At 41.9% G+C, this 20,549-nt stretch overlaps 1 protein-coding gene across 7 annotated transcripts in view; it reads right to left on the bottom strand.

Moving 5' to 3' along the window:
- Window positions 1-267: 267 nt before the first annotated feature.
- The window catches only part of TSNAX (translin associated factor X), a 50,014-nt gene continuing 29,732 nt past the window's right edge, over window positions 268-20,549 (bottom strand). For 2 of the 7 annotated variants that reach the window (XM_038395353.2, XM_043511357.1), the window contains 2 exons: window positions 13,829-13,956; window positions 9,352-9,881 (listed from right to left, as the gene is read on the bottom strand). In XM_038395353.2, coding sequence (XP_038251281.1) covers window positions 9,504-9,881; window positions 13,829-13,956 — 506 coding nt within the window. In that variant the 3' untranslated portion in view covers window positions 9,352-9,503. Of the gene's footprint in view, window positions 3,495-5,051; window positions 5,224-9,351; window positions 9,882-13,828; window positions 13,957-20,549 lie in introns of those variants that run through there. The other 5 variants (XR_006280102.1, XR_006280101.1, XR_006280100.1 and 2 more) reach the window with 5 other exon arrangements.

Below are 20,549 nucleotides of genomic sequence, written 5' to 3'. Positions count from 1 at the left end.
ATGCTCTAATAAATTTGTTAGTCTCTAAGATGCCACAAGTACTCCTTTTCATCTTCCCAGTGATATTTCCAGCATTTTCATGTTATATGTAGATGTGAAGTCTTGTGATTTGTAAGTTACATATAGGTTCAATCTTAGGATTGCCTGTAGCACCCATCACCACAGTATCTCTAAGGTTCTCCCCCCACTTGATTTAAACACAGGTACACAAAGGCCTTTGATTTTGTACCTAAAGCTCAACATCCAAAAAGGCTCAAACTCTTCTTGCACAGGTAACATGCTCATAATGTAAATGAAGGTAATTTAGGGTTCAATTCTGCAAACACTTATTAGTACACGTAATCCTTATGTATGAAAGCAGTGACTTCAAATGGCATCATGCAAGCAAAGACTGCTCACTTAAGTGTTTTCAAGGTTAAATCCTAAAAATTAAGCTCTTCATGGACATTGTCTTTTATTGGACAGCAGGTAGCAGAATAACATGTAAAATATTTTCTCTATACATAATTTACAGAGCTGTATCACCTTGTTTTACCAAAAATGGCCTGGACACAATGGTATAGAGCATCAACAGCTAAAACAACACTCATTTCTAAATGCTTACTGCCAGATGTTCTGCAGCTTTTTTGACCAATACCTGCAGAGTACAGAATCTGTTAGACTGAATTTAAACATTTTTAGCTAATTTATCATCAACATTCATCCTTTACTCCCTCCTCCCTTCTTTAATGCTACAGCCACAATAGTAGCTCTCACAGCACAACTAACAAAGGCCTCTCTTCCAAAACAATGCAAATTTTGTATGTCTTTCACCCAAATTATACCCCAAAATTTTTAAGGTAATTAAATAGCACCTGTTATGTTGTTGTAAATATAAATTGAAAGTTCTCAGACACAGAGCCTTGTGTTCCTGAGTGGCTTGTTCTCCTACGTAACTCTGGCATATTTGAAAATTCTTACTCTGTGTATGTACCATGCTGAGCACAATCGGACCTTCATCCCCAGTTGGGGGATCGAGGAGCTATTTTTATAGATATAAACAACAATAAATGGGGTCTAACTTACTCAGCAACTCCTTTATTAAACTCCACACCCATTAAGCAACATTTATTATACATGAGATGCTGGAGTCCCAGTTCCTAAAATAATCATTCTTTCAGTTCACATTCAAGCTCATCTTTTGCTGCACATATATGGAGAAACATGATAGACAACAAGTGTATAAAGTTATAGCCACAAGGGGCAGAAGCAGAATTGGAATTCTTAAGGAAGAGAAAGCACGGGGAAAAAAAAGAGAAAATATTTCACACCACAAGATGGTAGCATTGACTTGTCTGACTGCTCATGCTACATGTTATGAGTGAAATGTGTTCTGCTGTTATCCATTTGGCAGGATTCACAGGAGAGATTTCATATAGGTTCACTTTACTGTTAAAGTGAGCAGGTGATGTATATCTCTGATTATTTTCGCTGTACTTATTTCAGCACAAATTCAGACACATTAAAACAGGGAAGACAGGCTGGGAAAATATGTAGTGCAAAAGAAAGTGGATACAAGTATCACTTTTTAAAGCGGATTTGAATTTCTCTGTAAATATTTTAAATGAACAGTATTATACCTACCTTTTGAATTTTGCTTGTTAATATTTTAGGTAAAAGGTGCATACAAATACTATTTACATTTAGATATATCGACAAAAGGATCTGAGCTGGTTCCTGTGTACATACTGGTGGCGTGTGTGTACAAAGGATTTTAAGATTAGAGGCAGTGCGGTCTAGTGTTGGGAGACCTGCCCCTACCATTGGCCTGCTGTGGGACCTTGGACAAGTCACTTCATCTATCTATGCCTCTCTTTCCCCTTCTATTCTTTTGTCTGTCTTGTATATTTAGACTACAAACTCTTTGGAGCAGGAATTGTCTCTCCCTATGTGTCTATAGAGCACCTAGCACACTGGTTGGGGCTTAAAGGCACTGCTGTAATGCAGATCATTATAAAAACAGAATAATAGAAGTGAAACATCCTCCAGCTCTTTGCATCCCCAGCACAATTAGTAAACTGATGTCCAGTACTTTGAGCTGACACCACAGTTAGTCCAATTTTCAGAATCATAAAATGTAGGGCTGGGAGGGCCCTCAAGAGGCTATCTAATCCATCCCCCATGCTGGGACAGGATTGAGGCTATGTCTACACTGCACTTTCGTTGATAAAACTTTTGTTGGTCAGGGCTGTGAAAAAAACCACACCCTGACCAACAAAAGTTTTACCAATGAAAAGCGCTGGTTTGGACAGCGCTTTCTCGGCAGGAAATTCTCTCCCCACAAGAAAGCTACCGCCCCTCATTGGGAGTATTTTTATTTTGTTGGCAGGAGAGCTCTCTCCCGGCAACAAAAATCGGCTACACTACGTACCTTACAGCGGCATGGCTGTAGTGGCACAGCTGTGCCCCTGTAAGGGGCATAGTGTAGACATAGCCTAAGTATACCTACACCTGTTCTTAAAAACCTTCAGTGATAGACCGATGACCTCCCCAACCTCCCTATGTAACCTATTCCAGTGCCTAACTATCTCTATGAATTGGAAAACTTCCTAATATTTAACCTAAATCTTCCTTGCTGCAAATTAAGCCCCATTACTTCTTGTCCTGTCCTTGTGGACATAGAGAACAACTGATCACCATCCTCTTTATAACAACTTTTGACATATTTGAAGGGTGCTTTGTCCCCTCTCATCCTTTTCTTCTCTAAACATATCCAGTTCTTTTAACCTTTCCTTCTAAGTCAGGTTTTCGAAACCTTTTATCATTTTTGTTACTCTCCTCTGGACTCTCTCCCATGTGTCCATATATTTCTTAAAGTGTTGTGCTCAAAACTGGATACAATGCACCAGTGGAGGCCCCACCAGTGCTGAGTAGATTGGGACAATTACCTCTCAGTTCTTACATACAACACATAATACACCCCAGAATATTTCCCTTTCTCATAACTGCATCACGTTGTTGGCTCCTGTTCAATTTGTGATCCATTATAACCCCCAGAGTCTTTTCTGCAATACTACCTTCCTAGCCAGTTATTCCCCATTTTGTAGTTGTGCTTTGATTTTTCTTTTCTGAGCGTAGTACTTTGCAGTCGTCTTCATTTAATTTCATCGTGTTGATTTCAGTCCAATTCTCCAATTTCTCAAGATCACACTGAATTCTAATCCTGTCCTCCAAAGTGCTAGCAACCCCTCCCAGCTTGGAGTTATCCACAGATTTTATAGTGTATTCACCATTCCGTCATCTAAGTCACTAATTAAATAATTGAATAGATATAACAAATATTGAATGAGATACAACATACAATCAAAGGGGTTTAGTTTGGTTTTAAAAATTATTAACTATCCCCAGCTTGATTTCTGTTGGTAATGTCCTCTGGCATCTTGGTAGAAGTGGGTCTAGAGGAAGGATTACATGGAAAAGTTAGTGGCCTTGTGCAATAGGAGGGAGTATCATGCCTACAGGGAAGAGTGGCAAGAAAAGCAAAGAGCTGTGGGACAAGCGAACAAATGGGAGCATGGTCCAACCAGATATCATAAGCCATAGGCGCTGCTTTTTATTTTTCCCTGGGGGTGCTCCACCCCCACTCTGCCCCTTCCCCAAGGCCCTCCCCTCACTCTACCTCTTTCCAACCTTGCTCTGCCCTCTCCCCCGAGGCTCCTGCCCGTCACTCACTGCTTTCTGCCTTCCCTTAAGTGCCTCCCTAAGTCACCAAACAGGTGATTGGCTGATATTTTTTCGGTGGGTGCTTGAGCCCTTGAGCATATGTCATTAGCCAAGGGTGGGCAAACTACAGCCCGTGGGCTGGATCCAGCCCGTGGGCCGTTTTAACCCAGCCCGCAAGCCGCACCACATGGCTTAGCCCTGCTCCAGTGCTCCAGCCAACAAGCAAGGTTGGGGGCTGCACCACACGGCTCCCGGAAGCCACGGCATGACCTCGCTCTGGCTCCTACACACTCCAATGGGAGCTGCAGGGGCAGTGCCTGCGGACTGGGCAGTGTGCAGAGCCACCTGGCCGCGTCTCCGCATAGGAGCCAGAGAAAGGATATGCCACTGCTTCCAGGAGCCTGCACCCCCTGAGCCTCTCCCCACGCCCCAACCCCACCCCAGCCCTGATGCCCCGCTCGCCCACTGAACCCCTCAGTCCCAGCCCAGAGCACCCTCCTACACCCCAAACTCCTCATCCACAGCCCCACCCCAGAGCCTGCACCCCAATCCCAATTTTGTAAGCATTCATGGCCCGTCATACAATTTTTATTCCCCGATGTGGCCCTCGGGACAAAATGTTTCCCCAGCCCTATCATAAGCTAAGCAAGGCCAAGGGGGGCAACACAGGACACTGGGCTTAATGAGCTGTCTGATCTTTTTTGGCAATGAAGGGCAGATCCTACGTGTCAGAAACCAGTTTATTTAAATAATGAAGGGCGAGTGTGATTATAAAAGGGAAACCCTGGAAGGTAATTACAGTAAAAATATATTAGAAGCTGGTTTTAGAAATCTAATAGCAGGGGCTCAGAGTTCAGATCGCAGACAGCAGAGGTAAGGCACAATAGTACCAAAGTGTCAGCCTGCTGGCCTATGGGAGGAGCTGGGAGAAGACACATGACATCAGTACTGGCCAGTACTCAGGGAGGCATTGACTGGCTGAAGAAGAAGTTGTAGGCAAACACTCCTCTGCTAGGTTTTGCAAACAAGCCTTTAAAAGTGATGTTAAGTGGGGTAAAGAGAGGCTAAACTGGTGGAAAATGGTGATCTTGAATGAACTCTCTACTAAACTAGAAACATGTTCCCTGCTTGCCAAACTTTACTTTGGCTTGTGAAGATTACAAACCTAAAAATAACCAAGGGCTACTTGTCTGCAGAAGCCCTATCAGCCCATCCAAACAGCCACTGTCACATAGTACAATGGTTGTAATAGGATGTATGCAGACAGGCACATTGAACTAAACAGACGCCCACCCAGACCCACCAGTTTCAGCAGCATTTCTCAAAACGGAGTCATGAGCAAAACCAACCTGCATTCAGAGCCTAACAGATCTCTGCTTCTGGCAGCTGGAAGAGACATGCTCCTGCAGTGAGATGTTTCACCAAGGACGTCAGCTAGGACGGAAATGATTAACTCATGGGACCATCGTAGCCCATGGCTCAGGAGGATGATGCAGCTCCTTCCAACCTGCTGGCCAGAGTCTGAGAAACAAACAAGTTAAGGAAGGGGAAGAGTCAGAAAAAGAATGAGGGAACCAAATGGAAAGGGGAAAACAAGAAAGAAACAGCAGCAGTGATAACCATATTAATTTTGGTATGTAACAAGCTTACAAAGGCTTGTGATTCACAACAAAGATTGTGGCTGCCAAAATACAGGTGGACGTAAAATGTTCTCTTTGTACTTATTAAAAATTGTGAATTGGGATCATTCCCCCCCCCCAGGCTGTGTGAATATAAAAACAAAAAAGTAAGTTTTGTTAATTTTTGGCAGAGGCATAATCTTGCAAGCGCTGCTGCTCCATATGTGCAATTCCTATTGACTCCAGTAGGATGCCAGCACTTGTGAAACCAGGCTCTCTTCATTTAGATGCCTAACTTTAGGCATAAGGACGGGGGGTGAGGGGGAGAATCACCCTTTTCCTTTTTTGCAGCACCTTTTTTCAATTGAACCGCTTAAAAATCTGTTTCCTATCAAAGTCATCAGGTTTCAAATGATTTGTCTAATTTTCTGCAAGTCTCTCCTAACCCACACAACCCTCCCATGGTCTCACCTCACGTCACCAGACGTATCTAGCTTATTTTGCACCTCACCCTGATATCTTCATCCTTGGCTACCCTCCCCCACAGTCCTTCTGCCTTCATCTTCCTTTACACTCCACTTCACTTTCCTCCCACAAACACCATCTCATTCTCCCCTTTTGTGACTCCCTTCTCCATCCCAGCAACAGAACAATTACTGTAATTCTTTTCATGCTGAAAAACTTTAAAGCTTCTTTTCAGAATCAGGCAAGCACTAAACTAAGCAACTACTTTCTTTTGATATAAACCTCATCTTCCCTTCCTCTCCATCTCCTCCCTTCTACTTACCATCTTCCTTGCTCTGTTTGGTCTAATCTTGGATTGTAAACTCCTTGGGGCAAAGGCCACATCAGCTCTATATTCCATAAAGCACTATATACATTTTGGGTACTGTATAGATATCAAGTTTAAAATGCATGTGTGTGATTATGATAAACCTTGTGGAAAACCAAAATAACCAAGACAGCAAGTCGAAATAATATTACATGTTCTGTCAACAGGGAGCTGTTCTCTTACATAGCTTCACTGGCAGTTAAGGAAAGCTAAAATATTGATGGGTTTCTTTTCCCCATTGCAACTGAGTGGTTTCTGTACAAATGTGAACCCAAAAAGAAAATTCACTTCTCTGAGAAAGAGAATTTTTAAAAGGCAGATGATTTTAGCACGCAAGACAGCTTTCATGAAACATCTGCTATGACGTCACCTTGTTCTGGCTCAATACCAAGCATATCAATGGCTCCACAGAGTAATGTGATAAGAAATGGGAAAAATGCCATTGCTTGTTTAGCAGCTTGTTTTGTTTTTAAATGATGTCACTTTTCAAACAACTACAGTCTAATTGTTGGGGGGTGGGGGGATATTTCCTTGAGCAAGAGGTTTGCAAGCCATTAGCTATTTCCCGTCTGTCATGGTGCTTTAATATAGCACACACACTTTGTTCCTACTAATGATTACTCATGGATTTGATTTGCTGGACAGGAGAGCCCCTAGGAGGCTTAAAAATCATGCCTGACGTCATTTACAAAAATTAAATATCTTCTGTAGCCATGTTGAAAGTTTATTCCAATCTCAAAACTGTTAAACCCAATATATATTAGGCAGAATGTGGAACTGTTCTTAAGAGACTGTGCAAAGAGAAGAATTGCTCCTTTTGTATTCAAAGGTTTCCAAAGTGCTTTAAAAGCAATGAGAGATGGTACTAGTGCAGTGGCTTTTTTGTGAAATATGGTAGCCATTATGTGCTCATCAATGGCAAATGCAGCAGCTTGGGCTTTAAAATCTGTTTTACTGAAAGAGGGAAACCCTGCCAGTCAGCCGGGTTCATCTCATTATCCATTTAAAAAGAGCCATGGAATTTTTAATTCCTATCTGATAGCTGCCCAGAACAGACAGAAGAGACTTCTGTTTAACATATCATGCTGCCTCTAGCAGTTCTCTCTTCATGGTTTTGCTTCAGACAAGTACATCTTACTGCAAGTTTTCTGAGAGATGCAAGTTCCATCCTACCAAAACGATGGAGTACCATACTCTCACCAGCTTCAACTGAAGCTCCAGGTGTTCAGCACAAATGAAAAATCAGGCTGTAGGTACAACAGGCACAGCCACTTGGTACTGTTGTCTATTCATCCCAGAAATAAACTTGTCTTGCCATCAGAGTGTCAACTTCTTTAAGTGCTCTACATTTGATTATGCACATGGAAGGCCCATGTGCAGTCATAGCTGCATTATTATTTTTTAATTAACAGGATAAAATTAATGGGGGGAGAAATAAGGATGAGATCATGTATTGTGAATGCCAATCATGAGGTACAAGTATGGGGAATGAGTTAGACCTTTGAATAAAGTCCTGAACTGTAAGAATGGAATGCACTCAACTATTACTAGTCAAGTATTCTCAAATAGGACCGATAGGTAAAAGAACTATAATTCAGTCACAATAACTTTTTAATTATTTTATTGTTTAAAAAAAGCACTTAAAAAGGTATTAAACAGTTGGAAAAAACACTCCTTTTTTCAACTCACCAAATATTGCTTTACATGGAAACAATGGGAAAACCTGTGATAAACACTGTAAGTAACTGTTGTTCTGGTCATATATCAGATGACCCAAGTTAACTAGGACACACCATGCTAACGGGAAAAATATTGGCAGTACTACATCATATGGAAGTGGAAATAAAAAACATGCAGTATTTTCATTTGTGCTTGAGGGGCCTATTTCCTGGAGTACTTTTTTTTTTTTCTTAAAGAGCATATTATTTTATCTGCTCTTTCCCTTCGGCATAATATACATTTTCAAGGGGCTTTCACAACTCTGGACACAAGTGAGAATTCAGATTATCTGCCAATGAGCTCAAGAATGCCAAATAGATGCAAGGAATGTGCCTGTCTGCCTTATTTTTATTGCAATTTCTATTTCATAATAGTATTAAGACACACGAGGCAACACATTTCAAAGGAATAAGTCACATCTCAGTTAAACACATTAGACCAAACTCTCTCTTCGCTAACACCAGTTCAACTCCACTGGAGTCCCTTGGGGTTCCACAAATATAGTGGAGGGCAGAATTCTACCCACTGTCTTTAACCCTGTATCCTCTTAGGTGACAAGCATGCAACCAGGATCAAGCAACAAGTCTGTCCTACTGCTGAATTATCCATGATAAACTTGTTTGGCTAGGTTTCTGCACTTGTCCAGGAACAGGTCTACTCAGCAAACTAAGATTCTGCATCAGTTAAAGCTTTTATTCTTTAAATTTAAAACAATGCATTCAAATCTTTTAAAGGATTTTCCAACTGATGCCAAAACAGTAAAGCAACAAGGCAGACCTAAAATAAAGCCCTGAGCCCTGAAATGGCCAGTATACAGTAATATTTACCAGGTTTTATGAGTTTTATCAATGAGCAGAAAACTCTTAATTTCAGTTTCATGTTCCTAAATATTAGTCAGCCAAACTACAGATTCACAGTACCTTTGGCTCTGCTTCAATTTCAGCTCCATTTAGACAAACATTTGAGTTAAGCAGATACGAATTAAACAATGGAGATCCAGCATCAGAGAAGTATGCTCAAATGGGCCTATAAAAACATTCTGATCCCAATAATCTATTGGATCAAAGACCAGGGTAGGTTTAGATGCTAGGTGGTTGGGTTTGTTCTGCTCTGATTAAAACATGAGGTTACTGCTTCTCCAGGCTTTGCCTGCCCCCCCCTTCTATCATGGGGGTACACAGAAACAGGCTACACTAAGGTGTGGAGCCCAAGAGAAATCTGCGGGTAATGCAGAATCACAAACGTAAATTATTCACAACCTGCTCTGAGCATCATGTGATCACTGAAAACTGATGCAGTGGCCCAGACAGTTTGAAGTGAGTCCACTTCACTGTAAGACACCAACACTGAGTGCAGCATTGATATTTAGCCATTATGACAGCACATAGAGGGGAGGAAAACAGGAGATTGCCCACAGAGGAGAGATTCAAATATTTGTTCACTTACACATTATGTTAAGGGGTTTTTGTTTTTTTTTTGGTTACAAGTTACCTTTGCAAATAATCTTGCTCTGCTAAGTAAAACTAAAAACACCACTACATAAAAGTCATGACGAGGGTCTACTGAAATCAAACCCAAAATATTAACAAGCTTCCAACTGTACATCCCAGGGCCATGATTGTCTCACTGTTTTAGGAAAGACCCTCTTCTCGGTCAATCATTTCTGCTTTGGTGGAGAACACATCAGCCAGCATGTGCTTTGGGATTTCAGAACCCCTCACTTTTAATGTATAGCAGGCGTTCTCTACTTTGGCTAGAGACTGCTTCAAGGTATATAGTTTCTTAGACACTTCATAGGGTCCAGTGTTGCCAATATAGGAAAAACCATCATAAATCTGACGTAAAAACTGGCTCAGTTCAAAAGGGGTGTCTATATCACCATTTCCAACACTGTTAATACACATCCGCATCAACTCTCCTGTTAGATCAGCCACACCCAGCAGGTAATCGACAGGTGTTACCTTCAGGCTCCAAGTGCACAGCTGCTTATCGTATGGATTGGAGGAGGGCTGAGGACAAAACACAACACAGAATATTGAAAAATGAAGAAATGGTGGTTTGCATCAGTTTAAACACACATTGTCTTAACTGGCATAACTGTAGACCAACAACAATTGAAAAACATTCAGTAAAATGAAACTACATAGCATTTCTGTATAGTAGCAGATTAGGCTTCAAAAGCACTTTAGAAATTAATTAACCCTTATATACACCTGTAAGGTACAAAAGTATCTTCTACACTTCACAGAGGAGAAAACAGTGGCAAATGCATAAACAAACATTTGTAAACACCGAAGACAGAGATCCAGGCCCTATATCTACCATATATATCTGTACACATAGTTACCAAATTTGTCTCTGCATATATGTTTACTTGCATTTACATTTTTGTGCACAGACCTCAGGCCGCCAGGTTTAAAAATTTGGCCCTAACTGACCTGCCCAGTGCTAGTGCAGAAGTCAAGGTAAGAGCCAGGGTTAGGAAAAATAAATCATACCATTTTGTAATACAATCTAGTATTTCAAAATATAGTTACTATGAAAAGCAGGACGCAAGAATAAATTGATGTGTTGCTCTGGAATTTTCTCCAGATCCATTATTCTACAATCTTATTAAAAGTAACCAATACCTCATGGAGTACTTGAAATATTGTTTTATCAAGAAACGATTGTGCTCCTAAATCATATAATTTCTGTACATCTCTTCCCACATTCTGTATCTCCAAGACATCCATGGTATATGAAAAACTGATTTTTTTTGTTCTTAAGAGTTCATCTGCTGCTGCTACTTTTTCTCCACATGCGGTCATTAATCCTGTATTTATGACATCACAATTTGTTGTGAACGTGAGTAGGTCACAGAGGGTTCTGCCTTCAGCAGGAGCAGATGAACTCAAATAAAGATCTGATTTTCTTGCAAATATCCTTAGTAGTAAGGAATACAAGAAGAGAACTATGAAAAGCACGATTTACTACATAATTTCTTCTAAATAAAATGATTTTCCATGAGTTATCTGCAGCAGCAGAACTGGTGCTGTGCTCTTCCATGTAGAATTCCCAGTCTCCCTTGTCAACAGTTCAAACAGGACAAAACACTTGTTGCAGTTAGCGGTAGTATTTGAAGCCTGACCATTCTGAAATGTATTAAAATGTTAAGACATCATGGTTTCAAATTGCTCAGGGAAGGCAACCCTTGAACATCTGTTTTCAAGATGTTTGCTCTTCTCTAGAGACATCTGCTTAATACTATACCTATAGTTGAATTCCAGCTGCCTGGAAATGTTATGCAGCTGCTTGCTTGAGTGTTCAACTCAGAAGGCTAGCAGTCTAAAGACACCAAATATTACATTTACAGCATTTCTTTCAGGAGAAAGAATATTTATCAACGAAGATACTTGCACCTTACACAACACACAGACTTCTGAGTACAATTAGGACTTAGTAATGTTGTGTTAAAGTGGCAAACATTTTTCCAGGAAATTTCTCAAACATTTTTGGCATTTGGGGCTGTTGAAGCATCACTGTCGCCATGAAATTTCAGCAAAAATTTTGGGCAGAGGTATGTACAAAATGCGAAATACACTTTCATCTGGAAACTAAAGTAACATAATGGTTGAGACTTTTTTCCTTTGCGGCTTTTGAAAGATGAGCTGAAAAGAGGGGGAAACACAGAGAGACATTCTGAAACTCTCTCTCTCTCTCTCTCTCTCTCTCACACAAACAGACATTGGAGATGGAAGGCAAGGACAACAGGATCCATAATGGCAGGCACTACAGTCACAGAGGGAGCCAAGGGCTCAGGTGGTGACAGAGGTTTCTCTTCCTGCAGCTAGAGGAAGAGTGTAGCATGCCTACAGTGCCAGTGCGAAGGGATTTATTTATTTCTCAATTCTGAACAACCTGACTGCAACACTAAATCTCTGTGTCCAGTTGACATTACAAGAGTACTTTGGATCTGCTAACAGTGGTTCCAGTTTCTCTACAATTGCTCATAGCAGTGGCATAAGGGACACCTCTAAATGGCACTGACCATTTTCACTAGTATATTCGTAACACAATACATATCTATTACTTTGCTCTGGAGCTCTTCCTGGGGAGTTACACAACAATACACTCCTTAATTTTCAGGATCCCATAAAACCTTTTCTTGTCCAACATATACGCAGCGACCTGTTATACTGTTTAATTTCTATGACCATTCTTAGGGCTTGTCTTCACTACGGGGGTAAGTCAACCTAAGTTATGCTACTCCAGCTACGTGAATAAATGCACTGCGTCAACGGGAGATGCTCTCCTGCCGACTTACCTTAATCTTCTCAGGGAGCTGGAGTACCGGGGTCAACCTGAAATTATTAGACCCACTAAATTGACCCCTGCTGCATTGATTGCAGCAGCATCAATCTCTCCGTAGTGAAGACCAGCCCTTAGAGATATGAATGTATTTACTGGCGTTTCATTCATGACCTCAGCAGCTGGTCATTCATCCAAAAATTAAATCGAGTCAAGCCCATGGAAAAATGTGTGCACTGTTACCCATGTTACAGAAGAAAAAAATAAGTACTATAAGTGGTTTCACAACTGGCTGTAGACATCAGAGTTTAGCTTTTATAGTCTAGTAATGATCATTTCCTTTGACCAACAAACTTTCATCTCAGAACAAACCTGTTCAGTCACTTTCTGGAAGCAATGCTAATATCACATCATAGCGTGCTTAAGACTTTATTCTTTTTTCAAAAATTAAGGGGAGGAATTGCAGCTGTTTCTCTGGTTTTCAAATAACTGATGCTGATGACCACCGGTATGACCATCCAATGTGGACAGCTACATACATCTTCATACAGTGTCATTTGAGATTTTTCTCTTTAAAGACTGCAAATGTCTCATTAGAACAGCAATTAAAGTGACATTAAGCATTACACACATTGATCCACTTTACATCCGAATACAAATTTTAAAAACAGAATGTTCATCCAAAGGCTGCGTAAGAAAGATGTAAGGCCAGGATGTATTTTGGCCATATACAAAATGTTCTATTTAGGGATGGGCAGGGGAGCGAGGAAGGGCAAGAAATGGAAGATGCTGTATTAGGCATAGGAAAGGAAGGAAAGCAAGTCTGTTCCCTGGGGGAAGTTCAAGATTAATTCTAAGAGAGTTATCCATGACCTTGCTAGGACAGAGAACGTGCATTTTAATATTAACTGGTTATAGTGAAAAAATTGCAAGTTGATAAAACTGTGACACAGGACAACACCCTTCCTCTTATCACTCTCTGCAGTTGGCTCCTGAAATTAGCTCATTGCTGAGCAATGGGACGGAATCAGTTGAAGTTACTGTACCCCTTACATTCATTTGCTTCTTCTATTTAGGTTCTTATGCTATCCCTATCAATATGATATCTGAGTGCCTATTGAATATAATCATATAGGCAATATGCATTACAAAATTTAGAAAAGTTCCTCCAGAATTATTGAATGGTATGCTAATATACTTCCCCTTTTTCCAAATGAAAATGGCTCAGCCTGGTCCATGAATAAAAGGCACATGCCACAGATCTAGGTTTTTTCTACTATCCATGAAAAGCATGGTTTGGCCAAATGCTAAACCCAGTAACTGGACTTACTTGATCAGATGCCAGTATTCTGTAACTTTAAAACCTCATCAGTCCACTATGTTGTCAGCACTAACCATCTCTAACCAGCTGTAGGCTGAAGGCCTCTGCAGTTTGACTGACTTTTATTATGGCACCAATACATTTCCCTAGCATGTCGTATTACGAAGGAAATCACAACTATGTATTTATGAAGAGCTTGCTTCCTATAAATAAAAAATTGGAATGATCATCAGAAGCTGTTAAAATATGTGATAAATATATTAGAATCACTAAGTATGAGAAGGTTTCTTTGAAAATAAAAGTGACTAAATCTAGCTCATCACATGTGAACAAAACAATTCTTACTGTGTTTGTTTCTTCTTCTTGGTCTTCCATTGTAAACATTAGCTGTTTGTTGATCTCCTTAACACTAATTAATGATCGTGTTTTGATGAAATATTGGAAAGACACTGCCTCTACATATTCCTGAAGCCCTGTAGAAACAGCAGAACAGTCAAATTAATGAAACTTCTCAACAGATATCCATGCTTACAATTACAGAAATATTTTAGAAGAGATTAATTTTCAAGGTCACCTGCAAAAGGAAAGTGAAAATGGTGCGAAAGACAGAAATCGGAGCTGAATACATAAATTTTATTTAACTAATATGCGTCCCCCATATACAAACCAAGACATTAAACCAACATCATGGCTGATATGCATTTTCAGCATATTTTATTCAGAAGGGTACATTATGCATAGAACCTCTTTCACATCCATATGCTTTTGTAATCGTAATATAAAGCATGATTCTGCTCCCACTGACCTCTCAGGTCTGTTCTCACTAAACAGCAGCTCCTTACAGTGGGGTATTAAGAAATTTGTTTTAACAGACTATTTCTCCGATAGAAAAAGAAATGAATACCACAGTTGAAAGGTTCAGGAAAAAATTAAGTTTCTATTAACACCAGCATTTGCAGGAATGTTAAGCCTGACACTGCACTCTTTATTAAGGCAAAATCCCCGCTATTGAGTATTTTTGATGAGTGAACACACACGATGGCTAAAAGACCAATTTTCCAGGTAATTTTTCTGTCTCCTTGAGTCTGTCTAGCTGTACTTTCCTCCAACACAGCCTGTGGTGAAACTGACTAAGTGAGGCACAAAGCCATGGTGCATATAGTGTGCGGACCAAGAGCTGCATGAAAATTTGATTTTTGCTCTTCAAATAACAAGAAGGAAATATGAATTTGCATTATTCCATTTAGTTATTACTGGAAAGTATTGATTTCAGCCCAAGATTCCCACATCTTCTCTTTTGTGGGAAATCACAGAATCATAAAAATGCAGGGCTTTAAGAGACCCCAAAGGATCATCGAGTCCATCCCCCATGCTGAGGCAGGACCAAGTATACCTAGACCATTCATGACATATCTACCTTGTTCTTAAAAATCACGGGGGGGGGGGGGGGGGGGGGGGAAGCATAGAGTGCGGCACAGCCAGAGGGCTGGGTCATGAAGGGGATGCCACAATCCTGGGAGTGACATGGGTCCCTAGAAGAGGGCACACCGGCTAGTAGAGGCGATCTTCAGGACAGCCAGCAGGGGGCGCCGCAGTGGTGAGTCACACCACATCACATGTGGTGGAGAATGTAGGCATTCAGTTGCTCCTGAGGGAAGGGGACTGAGTGAGAGACTCAGAGACTGTTTGACAGTTGCCCCTGTTAGAAGGGGAGTTTGAAAGACTATTTAAAGGATACTTGGGGGGTAAAGGAACTATGGAGCTGCCATTCATGGAGGTCTTTTTGGCAGAAGGCAGGTCTACCTTCCCAGGCTGGACCTCAGAGTTGCCGCTTCCAATGAAGGGGATTGAAGAGTAACCAAGAGGGATTCAGGCCCTGGTGAGGCAGATCCTGGAGAACCAGCAGCAACAGTGGGAGGCACAGAGATACTTGCAGGAATGCCTGAGGCAACTAGCAGAAGAGCAGTGTTATCTGCTCAAGACCCTCCAGGAAGTGATCAGGGGCCAGAGAGCCTGGGGCAAGAAGACAGGTCCAAGGTCAGGCCAGAAGGCCAAGAAGGGCAGTGTTATGTCTGTGGGTAGAGGGGACACTTGAATAGAGTGTGTCCCTATCGGGAAGAGGAGAAGCCTATCCCCAAGGGAAAGAGAGCAGGGAAACCCTAAGGTCCCTGACCTGTGAAGAGAAAAAGAAAGGGGGGATGCTTGTTTCACCTGTGGAAAATCAGGGCATGTGAAGAGGCAGTGCCCTCACAGACAGAACAGGAGCCCAGGGAAGGGCAGCATCCCGATTGGGGATGAGAAAGGGGACCCAAGCCAGCAGAAGGGAAAAGGAGATAGAAAGGAACAGAAGGAGGTGCCAGATACCCAGAGGGAGTGCACCAAGATGGTGGAGAAGCAACAAGGGGCCAGGCAGGAAAGAAAGGAGAAACGGAAGAGAAGGATAAGTCCCTTAGACATCCAGCTGAAGGATGTGGGGACTTATACAGAGACCAACTGAAGGGAGCTGGGAACTCAGACCCTGGGAGAAGGGGTACTGGGAGAGCCAGCACAGCAAGAGCCAGGGCTACGGGAGCGGCTGAAAGCCACCGAGCTGGCCTTGCACAAGACAGCGCAGAGGCGCACACAGAGAAATTTAGGGACACCAGGGAGGAGATTGACAAGTTGCTCCTCCTAATGGAGAACCACAGACAGGAGATGGACACCCTGGGAGCACACCTGCAGGGGAAGCAGGGGAGGTAACCTCCCCCACCAGGGAAGTCGGTCTTAAGGGGGAGCCTGCCCCACATTGGGCTCCAAGGGGTTAATAGAGCCCATGGGAAGCTGCGCAGGAGGCAGCCAATCAGAGAAGCGCTGAGAGGAGCAGCCATCACAGCCCAGCAGGCCCATATAAGAAGAGCTGCAGGACAAAGCACCTAAAGTCACTCCCTAGAGCGTGAAGAGGGAGGAAGACTGGCTGCCTTGTAGGCTGAAGGAAGCAAGCACCCTGGACAGAGCAGTGCTGCAGGCAGAGACCGAGGGAGCAAAAGGCAGCTCCTGGTGGGCTGCAGGGATCTGCAGGCAGAGGCCCTGAGGCAAAGGCACAGAAGGTGCTGAGGCCATAGGGAAGTAGGTCAGGGAGATCTGCTGAGGAGCTGGAGGGGATGCAGTAGGGTGGCCATCTACAGGGTCCCTGGGCCATCAACCAAAGTAGTGGGTGGGCCTGGGTCCATTCCCCTCCACCCCTTGCCACTGAGGAATTGGCTATACATTGAGCTGCAGTTGCCACTGAGGGAAGTGGCTGGACAGATGACTGCAGGTCCCCCGGAAGGGGGAGCACAGAGTGTGGCACAGCTGGACGCTGTTTCATGAAGAGGATGCTGCGGTCCTGGGAGTGACGGTGGTGAGACACCACCGGCAGAGGGAGCATTGGCTTGCAGAGTTGAACCACAGGACAGCCAGGAGGGGGTGCCCCAATGTTGAGTTGCGCCACATCACGAGTTGTTCAACCAGTTTTGCATCCACCTTGTAGTAATTTCATCTAGACCACATTTTCCTAGTTTATGAGAATGTCATGCATGACTCTGTCAAAAGCCTTACTAAAATCAAGATATATCACAGCAATTAATTGATTCATTCCTTACATCCTGTACGTAGGGTGAAATTCATACCTATGAAGAGGATCTTTTAATATTAATCATTTATATTGTGGTACCACCAGGTGGGGGCTTTGTTTTCCAGCAACGTATGGGATATAAGTCATAGACCCTGCCCCAAAGAGCTTACCATTTAAAAAAGCAAGATATAACAGATAGATAAAACAAACAAGTAAGTGGGGCAAGCAGGAAGAGAAAAGATGGGCTAACAAATACTATGCTGTCAAGGTTCCTTTCCCACTCTGAACTTTAGGGTACAGATGTGAGGACCTACATGAAAGACCCCCTAAGCTTATTCTTACCATCTTAGGTTAAAAACTTCCCCAAGGTACAAACTTTGCCTTGTCCTTGAACCGTATTGCTGCCACCACCAATCATTTTAAACAAAGAACAGAGAAAGAGCCCACTTGGAGACGTCTTCCCCCAAAATATCCCCCCAAGCCCTACACCCCCTTTCCTGGGGAAAGCTTGATAATAATCCTCACCAATTTGTACAGGTGAACACAGACCCAAGCCCTTGGATCTTAAGAACAATGAAAAATCAATCAGGTTCTTAAAAGAAGAATTTTAATTAAAGAAAAGGTAAAAGAATTACCTCTGTAAAATCAGGATGGTAAATACCTTACAGAGTAATCAGATTTAAAACATAGAGAATCCCTCTAGGCAAAACCTTAAATTACAAAAAGACACAAAAACAAAATATACATTCCATCCAGCACAGCTTATTTTACCACCCATTAAACAAAAGGAAATTTAATGCATTTTTAGCGAGATTACTTACTAACTTAACAGGTGTTGTAAGGCTGCATTCCTGATCTGTTCCCGGCAAAAGCATCACCCAGACAGACTAACCCTTTGTTCCCCCCACTCCAGATTTGAAAGTATCTTGTCCTCTCATTGGTCATTTTGGGTCAGGTACCAGCGGGGTTACCTTAGCTTCTTAACCCTTTACAGGTGAAAGGGTTTTGCCTCTGGCCAGGAGGGATTTTACAGCACTGTATACAGAAAAGTGGTTACCCTTCCCCTTTATATTTATGACATATGTTGTTTTAGCATAGACTAGCTGTGTATATAATTTGCAGTGAACTGTAGTAAACACAACTCACTACCTGCTTAGTACTTACCAGATTGCAGTTTTCTGTATGCATTACCGAAGATTTAAGGTGAGATTTAAGGAGGAACTTGAAGGAAGATCACTTGGTAGCTTGACAGATTTGGACTGGGAGTTTCGTCCTCCTTTGTAAGGGGCTGAATTGGGGAAAGTATGTGGTAAGTGCCCATAAGCAGGCAATTGAGGCTGGCATGGCTGGTAGAGTGTAAGGCAGTTGTTCTCCCTGTAGGTACGCGGAGATCTTCCGGGAGTATGTCAACTCATCTAGATATTTGCCTAGTATTCTAACAGGCTAAATAAAAAGCACTACCAAAGTCAGAACAAACTAAAATTTCATACAAGGATTTGTTTATACTGCTCTATATATTATACATTGAAATGTAAATATAATATTTATATTCCGATTTATTTTATAATTGTAAAAATGAGAAAGTAAGCAATTTTTCAGTCAGTATTCTGACATTTTTGTATTTTTATGTCTGATTTTGTAAGCAAGTAGTTTTTAAGTGAGGTGAAACTTGGGGCATGTAAGACAAATCTGACTCCTGAAAGGGGTACAGTAGTCTGGAAAGGTTGAGAGCCACTGCAGTAAGGTAATAGAGCAGATAGGCATGGTGGGGCTAAAATGTGAAGAACTTTGACAATGCAGACGAGAAGTTTGTACTTGACATGTTGGAAGATAAAGAGCCAAAGGAGAGAGTTAAAAAAGCAGGGTGACAATCACAGCAACATGCCAGGAAAATTATCTTAGCAGCTGCACTTTGGATACACTTCCGGGAGGCCAGAGAGGAGAGACTCCTGTATTCAAGGCACAAGATAATATGGGCTTAGGCAAGAGTTTTGGTAGTGTGGGCAGTGAGGAAAGATTGAATCTTGGGGTGAAATCTTGGCCCCAGTGAAGTTCATGGAGGTTTTGCCATTGACTTCAGCAGGACCGGATTTCACTCCTGGAGATGATGTGTAGGAAGATGCAGCAAAATTTAGATGCAGCCTGGATCAAAGAAAAGTCAAAAAATAAAGCCAAGAACATGGATATGAGCAACAGGGAAAATGGTGGTGCTGTTCAATGTGATCGAGAGGGGAACAGAAAGAGGGTTTGGGGCGGGGGGGGGGGAAATCAGCCTATAGAAGGCCTTTCATACTACAGGTTTCAGAGTAGCAGCCATGTTAGTCTGTATTCGCAAAAAGAAAAGGAATATTTGTGGCACCTTAGAGACTAACAAATTTATTTGAGCATAAGCTTTCATGAGCTACAGTTCACTTCATCGGATGAAGTGAGCTGTAGCTCACGAAAGCTTATGCTCAAATAAATTTGTTAGTCTCTAAGGTGCCACAAGTACTCCTTTTCTTTTTGTCATACTACAGCCATAATAAAGGGCTTAAAAGTGACCTACAAGGATATTTAAGAACAACTGTGTCCTTTTTATGCTTTTTTGATGATTCTGGCAGGGAAGGAAAATAGGTTCATTGTTCAGAAGCCACCCTAAAATGCTCTTCACTGGTGAAGAGCCATTAGAGGCTGCCTCTGATTATGCCCCCTGTGATTGGGGAGAAAAGCTAGTACAATCTAAGGCTACACCTAAAAATCTACAATGTAAATAAAGCATTTTGAGCATGAGTATAAAAGGCTGGTAAAAAGAATGTGCTCTATCAGAATCCCCCAAAAGGTTTATTAACCAATACATTGTAGAAACTCTTGGATTTCACCACTTATCCTTTCCCAGGATCATTTTGTACTCTGTTATGATGCATATGCGACCAACAATTCATTATGACATTTTCTCTCATTCTGTATATAAGAAGTGAGCTACCAGATATAGCAGCATTACACATGGGAACCTCTGTCAGAGCACATTTCTGCTGTCTTTGGCCTGGACAATCAACGGGGAACAAAGGATCAGGAGCCTAACCAACTACTTCTGCCAAAAGAGATCAAGTGAGCTCCCAAATTCCCTATTCATCATTCCCTTGATCACATCACCCATTCCCTAAATTCACCCATCCACAGCTTCCTCTTTCCTTCTTCAATTTCTACCTCCTGCACACACATCCTGTTTCATTCTGATCATCCTCATAGACCTCTCAACTCCCACTTCTCACACCGTCTGTTTCACTTTCACAAACTTTCGCTCAGAAGCATTAAACAAAAACATCTGGTTTGCCATTTGCTTTCATTCAGCCCTTCCACGATTTTGGTTAAGGTCTCCTTCTTTCAGAATTATAATATTTATGCTTACATAATGTCTTATATATTGTCTTCCAAATATGCCTAGTTTATTTGGTAGCTCAAATTACTCACCCATTTGGAGCTGTTTCCACTTCC

Source organism: Dermochelys coriacea, chromosome 3 (genome assembly GCF_009764565.3).
Source record: "Dermochelys coriacea isolate rDerCor1 chromosome 3, rDerCor1.pri.v4, whole genome shotgun sequence".
NCBI lineage: Eukaryota > Metazoa > Chordata > Testudines > Dermochelyidae > Dermochelys > Dermochelys coriacea.
Note: the sequence above shows the minus strand (reverse complement) of the source record. Positions and strands in the feature narration are given on the sequence as shown.